The following is a 12,846-nucleotide window of genomic DNA, read 5'->3' as shown; positions in this document are numbered from 1 at the left end:
TTATTATATTATATTATTATATTATTAAAAGTTGCGTTCCGTATTGAACCAATAAGGACGTATATTATGCTCTTATTTATTGATGTCATAATCTACAGGTGAAGGTCGGAAAATTTGAATATATTGCAAAACGTCATTCATAGTAAATTTAACTAAAGGTGAAACAAATATATTATTTCCCCACTACATTCAAAGTGAGATATTTCAAGCCTTTATTTGTTGTGATTTTCGTGATTATGAGTCACAGTTTATGAAAACCCAAAATAAAAAATAAATTAGAGAATATTTTATGAAATCAATAAACAATTCCATCATCAAAATTATAACAAATAAAGGTTTAACATATTTTGCTTTGCATGTAATAAGACTAGGTAATATATTAGTTTCACCTTTTAAGTTGAATTATTGAAATAAATTAACTTTTACACCATATTCTAGTTGAATTATTGAAATAAATTAACTTTTACACCATATTCTAGTTGAATTATTGAAATAAGTTAACTTTTACACCATATTCTAGTTTGAATTATTGAAATAAGTTAACTTTTACATCATAGTCTAGTTGAATTATTGAAATAAGTTAACTTTTAGACCATATTCTAGTTGAATTATTGAAATAAATTAACTTTTACACCATATTCTAGTTTAATTATTGAAATAAGTTAACTTTTACACCATATTCTAGTTGAATTATTGAAATAAGTTAACTTTTACACCATATTCTAGTTGAATTATTGAAATAAATATACTTTTACACCATATTCTAGTTGAATTATTGAAATAAATTTACTTTTACACCATATTCTAGTTGAATTATTAAAATAAATTAACTTTTACACCGTATTCTTCACCTGTAGGCTATATTCTACATCTGGGCTGATGTGGACATACGTACCCTAGGAGGATATATTGCATTCCCATTTTAATTAATTAATGATGTATTTATTTATTTAATTTTGGCACAAAAAATCCTCCATATTAATGTGCGTTGTCCCTTTTTAAATAAATAAATGAAATGAAATGAAATGTAACGAGGCTCTGTGAACGTCCCACCTGGAGGTGTCGCTAATGTGCACTATTTCAACGCTCACTCCAGCACCAACGAAGAAGAAGACGGGGACAGAGCACAGAACAGACGGAGAGAAGACGTAGAAGAAGAAAAAGAAAAAAGCACATCACAAAAATGGACCAAAACCAGCCCCAGGATCAGGACCAGGACCAGGACCAGAACCAGGACACTGGCGGGTCCAGCAGCCGCAGGACGTCTGCACGTCTGCAGGTCCGTGTCCAGGTACCGGAATGTGTTTTAATGACCTGCTTGGTTAAATAAAGGCGAATGACTGAATGAATATCAAATAAAACGCTAGAATTGCGTTTTTTTTCTCTTTATCGTATAATATTCACAGAGTGTAAAGCAATTCGTGTCATGGGTAGTGTATTTTGAAGGATCAAATACTCAACATCCCATATTATCCATTTTACATCGTGCAAGAAATCATGGATGTGCCAATCAAACTTTGAAAATGCACTGTGCGCATGCGCAGAACCACAAAGTAACATTTTCTGGCAGGTAGCAGAAATTGACAGAACACCGGTGTTACGCCGTCTTTTGCGAGCCTACGCGACCGCGGTCACGTGTAGCCGCTGGCCGATGCTGGGATTTCTGATGCGCACCTTATCACACTTTACGGTGGAAATTTCAGAAAACAAAGTGGTTATATATATATATATATATATATATATATATATATATATATATATATATATATATATATATATATATATATATATATATATATAAATAAGGCTGTCAAACGATAATTTTTTTAATCGCACATATATTCACACATTTTTTGCTGTTCTAAATTACCTATGGGTATTTTTTAAATGTTTTTAATACTGTTAACAACATGAGAAAGGGCAAATATGCTGCTTTATATGCCAATGTTTATTCAACTTTCCACAAAAAAAAGCTTTTGACCTGAATGTAACATTCCTTCATAAATACAAACACAGTGTCGTCCCCAACAATACACTTGTAAAGACTAACTTAAGATTCCTTCTTTTTTAAGCAGCTCAGTGTAAAACAATGAACCATATGCATCACAAACATTGTACCATAAGTGCATTGGTCAGTAAAGTTTTCCATGTAATTATGTCTAACCTCATAATAATACATAATACACACGACATTACATTAAAAAAAAAAAATAAGAGCAAACCCAAAGATGTAGCGTATAAAAAAAAGAATGGGAAAACAGAAAATAAAGAAAAAAATAAAAATGAATTCCTTTTAACATTTAGATATAAATAAAAACAATACCTATTCATACATTTTATAACATCAACTAATTCAAACCATGTATAGTTATCATAGTTTGCACCAATAACCATTTTTAATACATATTCATTTATTTATGTAATATATCTATATGCTACATATATATATACACACACACACATACCCATATACTATCCACATTATTTATGTATTTAATATTAATTAAATAAGTTTTATATATATTCAGGAGATGTTTCTTTACTAACATTTTGAATTATTTTATGTTAATAGTTTAAAGAGTTTGGGAAGTGGGTTCCATGCAGACGTAGCTCTGTACATCACCATTCTTTTACCAGAGTTCGTCTTTATTTTTGGCAGTGAAAAGTTTGCTCTGAGAGCACGTCTTGTGCTGTAGCTAGGATTTTCTGAACTGCAACATTATATATATATATATATATATATATATATATGTGTGTGTGTGTTTGACAAGTTTAGTATGTATGTGTGGGAGTTAAAATTGTACATTGAAAGGTTGTGCACTGGAACTACTCAGACTTATAAGGCGAGCATTATAGGCGTATTATGTTAGTATTAAACTACTTACGCCAACAGTTTAATCAACTTTCCTTGTCGTTCCTACAAAGCTCTTTTTTGAGCCGATGGTGAGGTGTTAGGGGTGAAAGTTCAGGGATGATAAAGTTGTTCCATTCAATCTGAGGACTGACGGAGACGACGTTGACTGTGTATCAAATGTATCAATGGGGTAGTTTGACTGTATGAGTCAAGTAAAATAAAAATTCAATCTGAAATAATAAATACACTTGAAGTAAACTTAAAACTGAAATAACTTCAAAAGTCACAAAGAGCCATCAGTTGCTCATCAAAAGAGACTTAACACACGTCTCTATTTTCTGGATGCAAAGTCATTAGTGAGATCGAAAACTTCTTAACATAAATTGGTATAAAACTATAACCAATAAATATTGGCTGTAGGCCTGTGTGCAAAAAAAATTTCCGATTCTAAATCGATTCTCATTTTAATTCCTAAAAATCGATTCATATGCCTAAAGATCTTTCTTTCATTATTACATTTTCGCCTTGTGAACTTTAATCCCAGTAGTCACGTCATTTAATTCACACATGCGCTGTTGCAATTTTTCTTTTTTTGCACTTTAAATGGATATTGAAATGCATATTTGAGTTATTTATTTCTTTAGTTATTTATTTCATACAAATAACTTTTGGTATTTTTTTGTTTATGCCCAAAAAAATTATGTTTTGTTGGACAGGAGAATAACTACTGCCATGTTTTTGCCTTTAAATAAGTTTAAAAGTATGAAAACATTAAAGTTTTCAGTTATGATTGCATAAATTGTCTATATTACATTACTTTATATACTGTCTTAGGGTTACATTTGCATGAAATGCTAAAAAACTAATTCTCAAAAATTCGAAACCCCCAAAAAAACGAAAATTACTAAATTGCCGGTCCTACGGGCAATTTAGAATAATCAATCAACCTAATGTAGATGTTTTCTGATTGTAGGAGGAAGCTGGAGGAAACTCATACAAGCAGGAGGAGGACGAGGAAATCCCACATGGAGAGGCTCTTTTTTCTGTGAGTCAACAAAGCTGAACGACTGCTTTTTGAATGCTTTACTAAAGTGTTACGTTGACCAGCCAATAGGTTACTCTCTAAAAACGTTACTTTAACTGCTTCATTCATGCTCTTATTGCCGTAATTTCAGTAATGTACAAAATACAGACTAATACACAGCTGGACTCTGCTAAACATCCACACCTTCTTGACAAAAACAATACTATCCTTTTAAATCCAAATTTATTTTGGTTAGACCAGAAAAACTGAAATATTCACACCACTAACGCGCAGTTTTGTACTTTACTTTTCAAGAAATTCTGAAGTAGGAAATACAAAACAAGCTTAAGATATTTTATTTAGAATAAATGTGCAAACATTGACAATGGCCACGGTTACGTGATGTTTTTTAATTCCAAATTAATTATTCCGAGTTAAATAATTCCGAATTAAACTATTTTCCTTCAAGTTTACATGGAAATAGTAATTCTGAATTGAGGTTTACATGGAAAACACGTTTGATGGTCTTTCTCCAATTCCTCTCCAGGTCTGGGGGTTGGGAAGGTTCTGATTGGATAGGGGGGGGACCGGAAGTTAAACTACCGGAAGAAAAACTAACTTAGCCGCTACAACTTTGAAAAGCTCACAATTTTGATGTTTCCTGTTTCCATCTGTTCTTTTAATTATTTCCAGGTCCTCCAAGCTATTTATTAAATAAATGGTCTCTGCTCTTGACCAGCGTTTACTGCTGCTGCATCTTGAAACTTTGTTTGGAAAACAAGCCCAGCGTGAAATATAATCGTCATGGAGACAGACGGGTGAGGGAACGAGCAGAAAGAAAGACCGGAATTAATTTAAAGTGGAATGAGTGTAAACATGATCACGGAATTATTCTATGTGTATTTAAAATCGGAATAAACCAGCCACTTACTTCGGAATTTTCATTCGGAAATAGGTGTTTAAATGGTAATTTTAATCATTTTAAATCGGATTTAATTTTAATTCTGAATTAAAGAGGAATTGAACTTCCCATGTAAACGCACTCAGTGGCTTCGATTCCATAACAGCAGTTTACCATCGTCATTTCCCGTTAACTCTGATTCGCTAGTCAAGGGCCAGCCCTCCACCAATCAGATTGGTCATAACGGCTGACGGCTAGTGGCCGATTCTACATGTTGAAATCGGCCAAAATGAGAGCCGACGGACGACTGCACGGGACACACCGACCCGAGTCGAGGCACCGCCATCACCGGACAACGTTCGAGTGGTGCTCATTACCCTTCCTTCTCTCCTCTTCTCTTCCTTTCTCAGTTGTTAATTACTAACCGGATTGGGTTGAAGTTGGGAAATTGTGTAAAATGTAAATAAAAACAAAATACAATGATTTGACAATCCTTTTCAACCCATATTCAATTGAATACATTACAAAGACAACATATTTAAGGCTCAAACTCATAAACTTTATTTTATTTTTCAAAATAATAATTAACTTAGAATTTCATGGCTGCAACACGTGCAGTAGAAGTTGGGAAAGGGCATGTTTACCACTTAGTTACATCACCTTTCCTTTTAATAACACTCAATAAACGTTTTGGAAGAGAGGAGACTAATTCTCTTAGCTTCTCATGTGGAATTCTTTCCCATTCTTGCTTGATGAACCGCTTCAGTTGTTCAACAGTCCGGGGTCTTCTCTGTCGTATTTTACGCTTCATAATGCGCCACACATTTTCAATGGGAGACAGGTCTGGACTGCAAGCGGGCCAGGGGAGAACCTGGGCCCTCATTTATCAACCGTTCGTAGAAGTTCTAAATTCTATCCTAGGAATGAAATTTCGAATGCGTGTAAATACAAAAAAATCTGAATTTATCAAACGTGGGGGGGGGGGGGTAAAAATGAAGAAACAAAGACATCGTTTCATATAAGCTTTTGGCAATATCGTTTTTTTCATTAGTTTAAGAGACGCTAAGTACAGTTTACATTCATTTTTCAGATGTACAATGGAGGGTTTGCTGTTATTCCATTTGCATTTATGTATGTGATATTTACCTAGTAAAATAATTATGTTGACCATGTTTGATATATTTCTTGGAAGATTATCCATATAAATTAAGATTTGGTTGGAGTGAAAAGCTCCTGCTTGGAGGTGCAAACACCATAGAGCTGTTCTGCAGAATAAATGAGTCGTGCGTTCCTCCAGGCCACCGGGCAACGACGGGCAACAGAGACATAGTTGGATCGCAGATTATTTGTGCATGGATTGAATGAAATCCTTTCATGTTCACGTAACTGAATTCATTGTGTGATGGTTTTAGATCCATCAGAATGTTTTTGGGGAAGCAGTACCTGCTGAGAAGCCACTCTCTCACTGAACATCAGCACGCTCTTTGAAAACGCGCTCCCTCGGAGCGCGCAGTTCTTCAAATCCTCCAACGCTGCAAGATAAGCCATGGTACTTGTATTTTCTTTTCAGGTCGTCCTGCCAAAGCTGTCTTTTATAGCTTGTCACACCAATTATTCAAAATGTCTAAATTACTAATGGAGAATTTTTATTAATTGGAGGAAATGGGGAACATGTGTGAAGTTTGAGATCACTGAACACTGTGACTCTTTTAATGGGTTCTATTTGTAGTTTCACTGTTCTACCACTAGGTTTTGTGTGTACGCATAGTCAGAGTTGTGCTTGAATTTAAACGCATTCCTACGCACAGGTACATGTTGATAAATTCCATACTTTGCGTGGGAATGTTCTTACGCACACTTTACGCACATATCTGTGCATACGAACGGTTGATAAATGAGGCCCCTGGACTCTTTTACTTCCAAGCCACGCTATTGTGCAGAATGTGGCTTGGCATTGTCTTGCTGAAATAAGCAGCACCCCCATCCCATCACAGATGCTGGATTTTGAACTTTGCGTTGATAACAGTCCAGATGGTTCCGCTTCCTCTTTGGTCCGGAGGACACGACGTCCAGTGTTTCCAAAAATAATTTGAAAAGTCTCATCAGACCACAAAACACTTTTTCCATTGTGCATCAGTCCATTTTACATGAGCGGCATTTCTGGATGTTGTTCATAAACTGCTTTTTCTTTGCATGGTAGAGTTTTAACCCGCACTTACTTATGTAGTGACCAACTGTATTTACTGACAGTGGTTTTCTGAAGTTTTCCTGATTTGGTGATATCCTTTACACTCATGTGGGTTTTTAAGGCAGTGCCGTCTGAGGGGTCGAAGGTCACGGTCATTCAGTCTTGGTTTCCGGCCGTGGCGCTTACGTGCAGTGATTTCACCAGATTATCTGAACCTTTTGATGATATTATGGACCGTACATGTTGAAATCCCTAAATTCCTTGCAATTTTGCTTTGAGAAATGTTGTTCTTAAACTGTTCAACTATTTTCTCACGCAGTTGTGGACAAAGTGGTGACCCCCGCCCCATCCTTGCTTGTGAATGACTGAGCATGTTTGGGGAGGCTCCTTTTATACCCATCATGGAACCCACCTGTTCCCAATTAGCCTGATCACATGTGGGATGTTCCAAATAGGTGTTTGATGAGCTTTTCTCAGCTTTCTCAGGATTTTTTGCCACTTTTCCTGACTTCTACTGGACGTGTTGCAGCCATGAAACTCTAAGTTAATTATTATTTGGCAAAAAACCATTAAGTTTATCATTTTGAACATTAAATATGTTGTCTTTGTAGTGTATTCAGTTGAATATAGGTTAAGAAGGATTTTCAAATCGTTGTATTTAGATTTTATTTACATTTTACGCAATTTCCCAACTTCAACCGAATCCGGTTTGTATAAGTATCTCATTACCATCATTGTTCTCCATTGTTCTCGTAGTTTGTTGTGTTTGGTTAGCATGTCTGCAGGCCTGGGGGGTATTCCAGAAAGCAGGTTCAACAAACTCTGAGTCTAAACCTGAACTCTGAGTTGATTTAAGTTTTCGGGTCCAGAACAGCTGATATGAGTTAGTTCAATCAATTCTGAGTTTGTTAACCTTGAGTTAAGCGCGTGCATGAAGAAAATAAAAAGCTTCATCAATGGAGCCCTGATACGATTCACCATGGCAACCAGCAACAACAAAAGATCCACATACTTCACGCCACTGGAGTTAGAAGTGTTAATACGTGCGTATGGCGAGTATGAGAGCAGAGGTACCTATACTAGGGCTGGGCGATATATCAAGATTTTAATATATATCGATATATTTTCAAACGCGATATGGTACGAGACAATATCGTTTATATCGATTAAAAAAATATATATATATATTTTTTTTTATGATTTTGGTATAGCTTATTTTGTGACGAATTGACTTGAATGTTTTATTTGAGATTTGCACAAATGTTTTGTTATTTGCACAACTGTCAACCTCAGTGGAAAAGTCTGCCTGTTTCTGTCTACATTGTATTAATTGCACAGTGTATTTTAATTTAATTGTTATGCAGGAAAGGGATATTTGTTTTATTTTATTCAAGAAGTATTTTTATTCTATATATGCAGGCAGTTTATTTTTATTTCATTTGTTTTATACATTTTGATATTGTGCAGACCTCTGTTAATAAATGAACCTGTGTGACATTTGGCACGAGGCTTTGTATTAAAACTGACTGTTTTTTTAAGGGTTTGCCTCAGAAAAAATGAAGCTAACAGAGATGCTATGCTATAATGCTTTGGGGCAAACCCCAATTAAGGCACAGAAAAAATATCGATATATATCGAGTATCGCCATTCAGCTAGAAAATATCGAGATATGACTTTTGGTCCATATCGCCCAGCCCTACCCTATACATCTCAATATTATGTATGGTAGCCATTGATAGTTCTCTTACCATTCACATTTCTTGACATTCCTGTGTGGAAGTTGGAGTTTGACATGTACACTGAAGTGATATGAATAAATAATGAAACATCCTGCACATTCTTATCCTTCTTAACAGAGCGTGGCTGGCCACTACCAGGAGGAGGCTCCATCAACCTCTGCAGCACAGATTGACACAGTGAGATGTTCAGTAACTATACCAGGGTAATTCTACATGTAACTGCAGAATTTAATGTCATCCTTATGTAATCTGGTTCCACAGTTAACAGTAAAGGAGCTTTACAGAATGCATCTGATTAAAAAGATAGCAAAAACAGATATAGAAATGTTATACTTGGACCGGCAGATCAGGAAAGCAGATCTGGAAATAGAAATACTCAAACACAAATTAGAGGTGGGTGCATGGTCACAGGTGAAATATGTTGATTGTTGGAATAATATAGGCCTATGAATACTGACTGCTGCATTTGTATTTGTAGGAAATAAAGAAGAAATGAAATGTTGTTGAAATGTTGTCTTTATTTGAAGCTTGTAGCTTAATCCCTGAAATGGTTGTGGCCAGAGGTGTCAAGTAATGAAGTACAAATACTTTGTTACCTTACTTAAGTAGAAATTTTGGTTATCTATACTTCACTGGAGTAATTATTTTTCATACGACTTTTTACTTTTACTCCTTACATTTTCACACAATTATCTGTACTTTTTACTCCTCACATTTTAAAAACCGCCTCGTTACTCTATTTAATTTCGGCCTTTAAAAAAAACTATCCAGTTAAATTGCTCCATCCGGATAGAGTGAATTTGGTTGTGGTTGTTTCAGATGTTCTTGTCCAGTTTTGTTCTTACATCCGTTCCCTCAGATTCCTGCAACTAAACTTGGATGTACATTCCAATAAAGGTTAGGATAAATGATAACATGCCTCTGAAGTTTGACTTTTTGCACCATTACAATACTTATAGGCAACTAGTCATCATATCTCCTGCTCTCTGAAACACATGTTAATGCTCAATAGTACACATATATGCTTCTTTAATATATTTGCATTATACTAAGATGCATTCATTTTCAATGGCTTTTGTCCTTAATGGCTTTTTTCCCCCTTACATTACTTTTACTTTTATACTTTAAGTAGTTTTGAAACCAGTACTTTTATACTTTTACTTGAGTAAAAAACTTGAGTTGATACTTCAACTTCTACAGGAGTATTTTTAAACTCTAGTATCTATACTTCTACCTGAGTAATGAATGTGAATACTGAAGACACCTCTGGTTGTGGCATATTGTGTCTCGGACCGCTCTTCCATCCTGGACATCTGCAGGGTGGATGGGCTGGTCTTCCTCGGGGTCATCCATTTGTATGGCAGGGTGTTGCTCTCCTCTAATAGTGGCAATATTATGGAGAACAACACATGCCACTATAGTGTCACAAGCCCTCTCTGGGGATTCCCTGAGTCTACGCAGGCACTGGAACCGAGATTTTAACATGCCTAATGTCATTTCTACCCGGGCTCTAGTCCTGCAGTGGGCCACATTGAACTGCTGTTGGGGGCCCGGCTCAGTGTCAGGGGTCAACAGAGAGGGCAGGCATGGGTACTAGGGATGGGCGGTATGGACTAAAAGATTTATCACAATAATTTCTGGCATTTATCCTGATAACGATAAAAAAAATACCAATTCAACTCCGACTTTGTAACTATAAATCTATCACCACATTCAGTCTTTGGAGCCTCCAAATCACTGCTCTAAAAGAACAAAAAAAAAACTACACAAATTAAATTGAATTAATAAAAACGGATTAAATGAGTTACACCTGTACTGCAAAACTGTAATGACTCAGATCCGCCTTGTTTGTTACACAAACACGTCGGCAAAATGCAGCAAAATGTCATTAACAGAATATCATTTGATATTGATGAACGTCATCTTCAACAGAATTATTTCTATATCACTCACCTGCAATCCTGTGGAATTCCTCTTTGATGGTCCAAAGAGGTTTGTGCCCAGGGAACACTACAAATATGTGGAGTAGGCGTTTCAGTGCAAGGGACACTTTTCTCACGGCTCTACACGCAGTTGCTTTCCCAATGTGTTCTGCGTCGCCAATGTTGTAGAGAAAACTGCACTTGGCAAAAAAACAAAGCGCAACACAAAGAATTTGCTCTGACCGGAGAGCACGTCCACGGTTTGTAATGTTGGATAAATATGGCTGGAGAATGTCGTTCAGATAAATAATAGTGTGACGAAAAACGGTAACGTTCTGTAAGGTACTCATCGGGGAATGAAAGTATATCTAATCTTGGTCTAAACATCCTCTCCTGACGTAAGGCATTGCGACTGAATTCGGCTTCGATGTCAATTGGATTCCAGAGGAAAGGACACCCAAAACAAAACCCGCTTTCTGGAATACCCCCCAGAGCTTCGGGAGTTGCATGCTATGTACAATATATATATATGACGCTATATAAATAAAATTGAATGTAACTTAGAAAATAACATATGTTAAAAACTTAAAAAGCTTTTAACAGTTCATCCAACAGCAGGATCTGACTCTTCTTTTTTGTCATAACAGAAACATGAAGATGAAGAGAGGCCGTTAAGTTACTGCTGCGAACAGTGTGGGAAAGTCCTCATCACCTTGACGTGTCTAGAGATCCATCTGAGGAATCATGTCCAAGAGAAGATGTACAGATGTGATCAATGTGGCGCAGCTTTTACCACATCAGGGCATCTAAGGACTCACAAACGTGTTCACGTTGAAGATAAACCATATAGATGTGATCCATGTGGGTCGGCTTTTAACAAACCGGGTAATCTCAGGAGACACCAACAAATCCACATTGGAGATAAACCATATAGATGTGATCAATGTGGGGCTGCTTTTACCCAACAAAATAACCTGAGAAGACACCAACGTATTCACACTGGAGATAAACCCTACGCGTGTGATCAGTGTGGGGCCGCTTTCACCCAGCAAGATCATCTAAAGAAACACCAACATATTCACACTGGCCATAAACCATACAAATGTGAACAGTGTGGGGCCGATTTTACTGAATCAGGTCATTTAAAGGAACACCAACGTACTCACAGCGGCGATAAACCATACAGATGTGATCAATGTGGGGCAGGTTTTACCACGTCGGGTACACTGAGGAGACACCAACGTATTCACACTGGAGACAAACCGTACAGATGTGCTCAATGCGGAGCGGATTTTACCAGATCGGGAGATCTAAGCGTGCACCAACGGCGCCACGCCGGACAGAAGCCGTACAGATGCGATCAGTGCGGAGCAGCTTTTACCAGATCAGGTGATCTGAAGGAACACCTGCGTACTCACAACGGAGATAAACCATACAGATGTGATCGGTGTGGAGTGGCTTTTACCCAACAAGGTAGCCTAAGGCGACACCAACGTACTCACGATGGAGGGAAACCATACAGATGTGACGAGTGCGGGGTGACTTTTACCCAAAAGGGTAGTCTAAGTAGGCACCAACGTATTCACGCTGAAGATAAACCATGTGATCAGTGTGTGGATTTTACTGATGCATTCATAGTGAAAAGGAACTGATTTAGTTATAATGGAAAGACATTTTGAATCTAACGAGATCAACAGATTCAAACAGGATGAAAGCTGTAACCAGATTTGTAGTTTTTAGCGTAACAAGCAGAGAAGATAATGTTTTCCTTAACAGAGATTCACAAAATGTCCTTAAAAGCGTGTGTGTGACTGTATTTTCACAAAAACATGAAATTGTGATAGGAATGTATTTATTCTGTTATTTTAAGGGACAAATATAAGTCTGTGAAATCCTTAATTTTATTTTGACCTCTTAAAAATACAGGACTGTCTCAGAAAATTAGAATATTGTGATTTTCTGTAATGAAATTACAAAAACAAATTCATTCTGGATTCATTACAAATCAACTGAAATATTGCAAGCCTTTTATTATTTTAATATTGCTGATCATGGTTTACAGCTTAAGAAAACTCAAATATCCTATCTCAAAAAATTAGAATATTCTGTGAATCTTAATCTTAAACTGTAAGCCATAATCAGCAATATTAAAATAATACAAGGCTTGCAATATTTCAGTTGATTTGTAATGAATCCAGAATGTATGACATTTTTGTTT

At 36.3% G+C, this 12,846-nt stretch overlaps 1 protein-coding gene across 3 annotated transcripts; it reads left to right on the top strand.

Moving 5' to 3' along the window:
* Positions 1-1,162: 1,162 nt before the first annotated feature.
* On the top strand, positions 1,163-12,382 carry LOC133419891 (zinc finger protein 501-like). Of its 3 annotated transcripts, none has more exons than XM_061709379.1 (4): positions 1,163-1,291; positions 3,828-3,899; positions 8,824-8,883; positions 11,276-12,382. In XM_061709379.1, the coding sequence occupies exons 1-4, from the start codon at positions 1,184-1,186 to the stop codon at positions 12,278-12,280; spliced, it is 1,245 nt and encodes a 414-aa protein (XP_061565363.1). In that variant the 5' UTR covers positions 1,163-1,183; the 3' UTR covers positions 12,281-12,382. The 3 variants fall into 3 exon arrangements, with proteins under 3 accessions (XP_061565363.1, XP_061565366.1, XP_061565364.1); XM_061709382.1 differs by lacking the exon at positions 11,276-12,382 and adding an exon at positions 8,968-9,160; XM_061709380.1 differs by having other exon boundaries at positions 1,180-1,279.
* The last annotated feature ends 464 nt before the right edge of the window (positions 12,383-12,846 follow it).

This window comes from Cololabis saira, chromosome 19 (assembly GCF_033807715.1).
Source record: "Cololabis saira isolate AMF1-May2022 chromosome 19, fColSai1.1, whole genome shotgun sequence".
NCBI lineage: Eukaryota > Metazoa > Chordata > Actinopteri > Beloniformes > Belonidae > Cololabis > Cololabis saira.
This window is presented reverse-complemented; position numbering and strand designations above follow the sequence as displayed.

Coding starts and splice junctions, on each gene's coding strand:
- LOC133419891 (XM_061709379.1), top strand. CDS start 1,184: ATGGACCAAAACCAGCCCCAGGATCAGGACCAGGACCAGGACCAGAAC. Junction 1,292..3,827: donor GTCTGCAGGTCCGTGTCCAG/GTACCGGAATGT, acceptor TTCTGATTGTAG/GAGGAAGCTGGAGGAAACTC. Junction 8,884..11,275: donor CTGCAGCACAGATTGACACA/GTGAGATGTTCA, acceptor TTGTCATAACAG/AAACATGAAGATGAAGAGAG.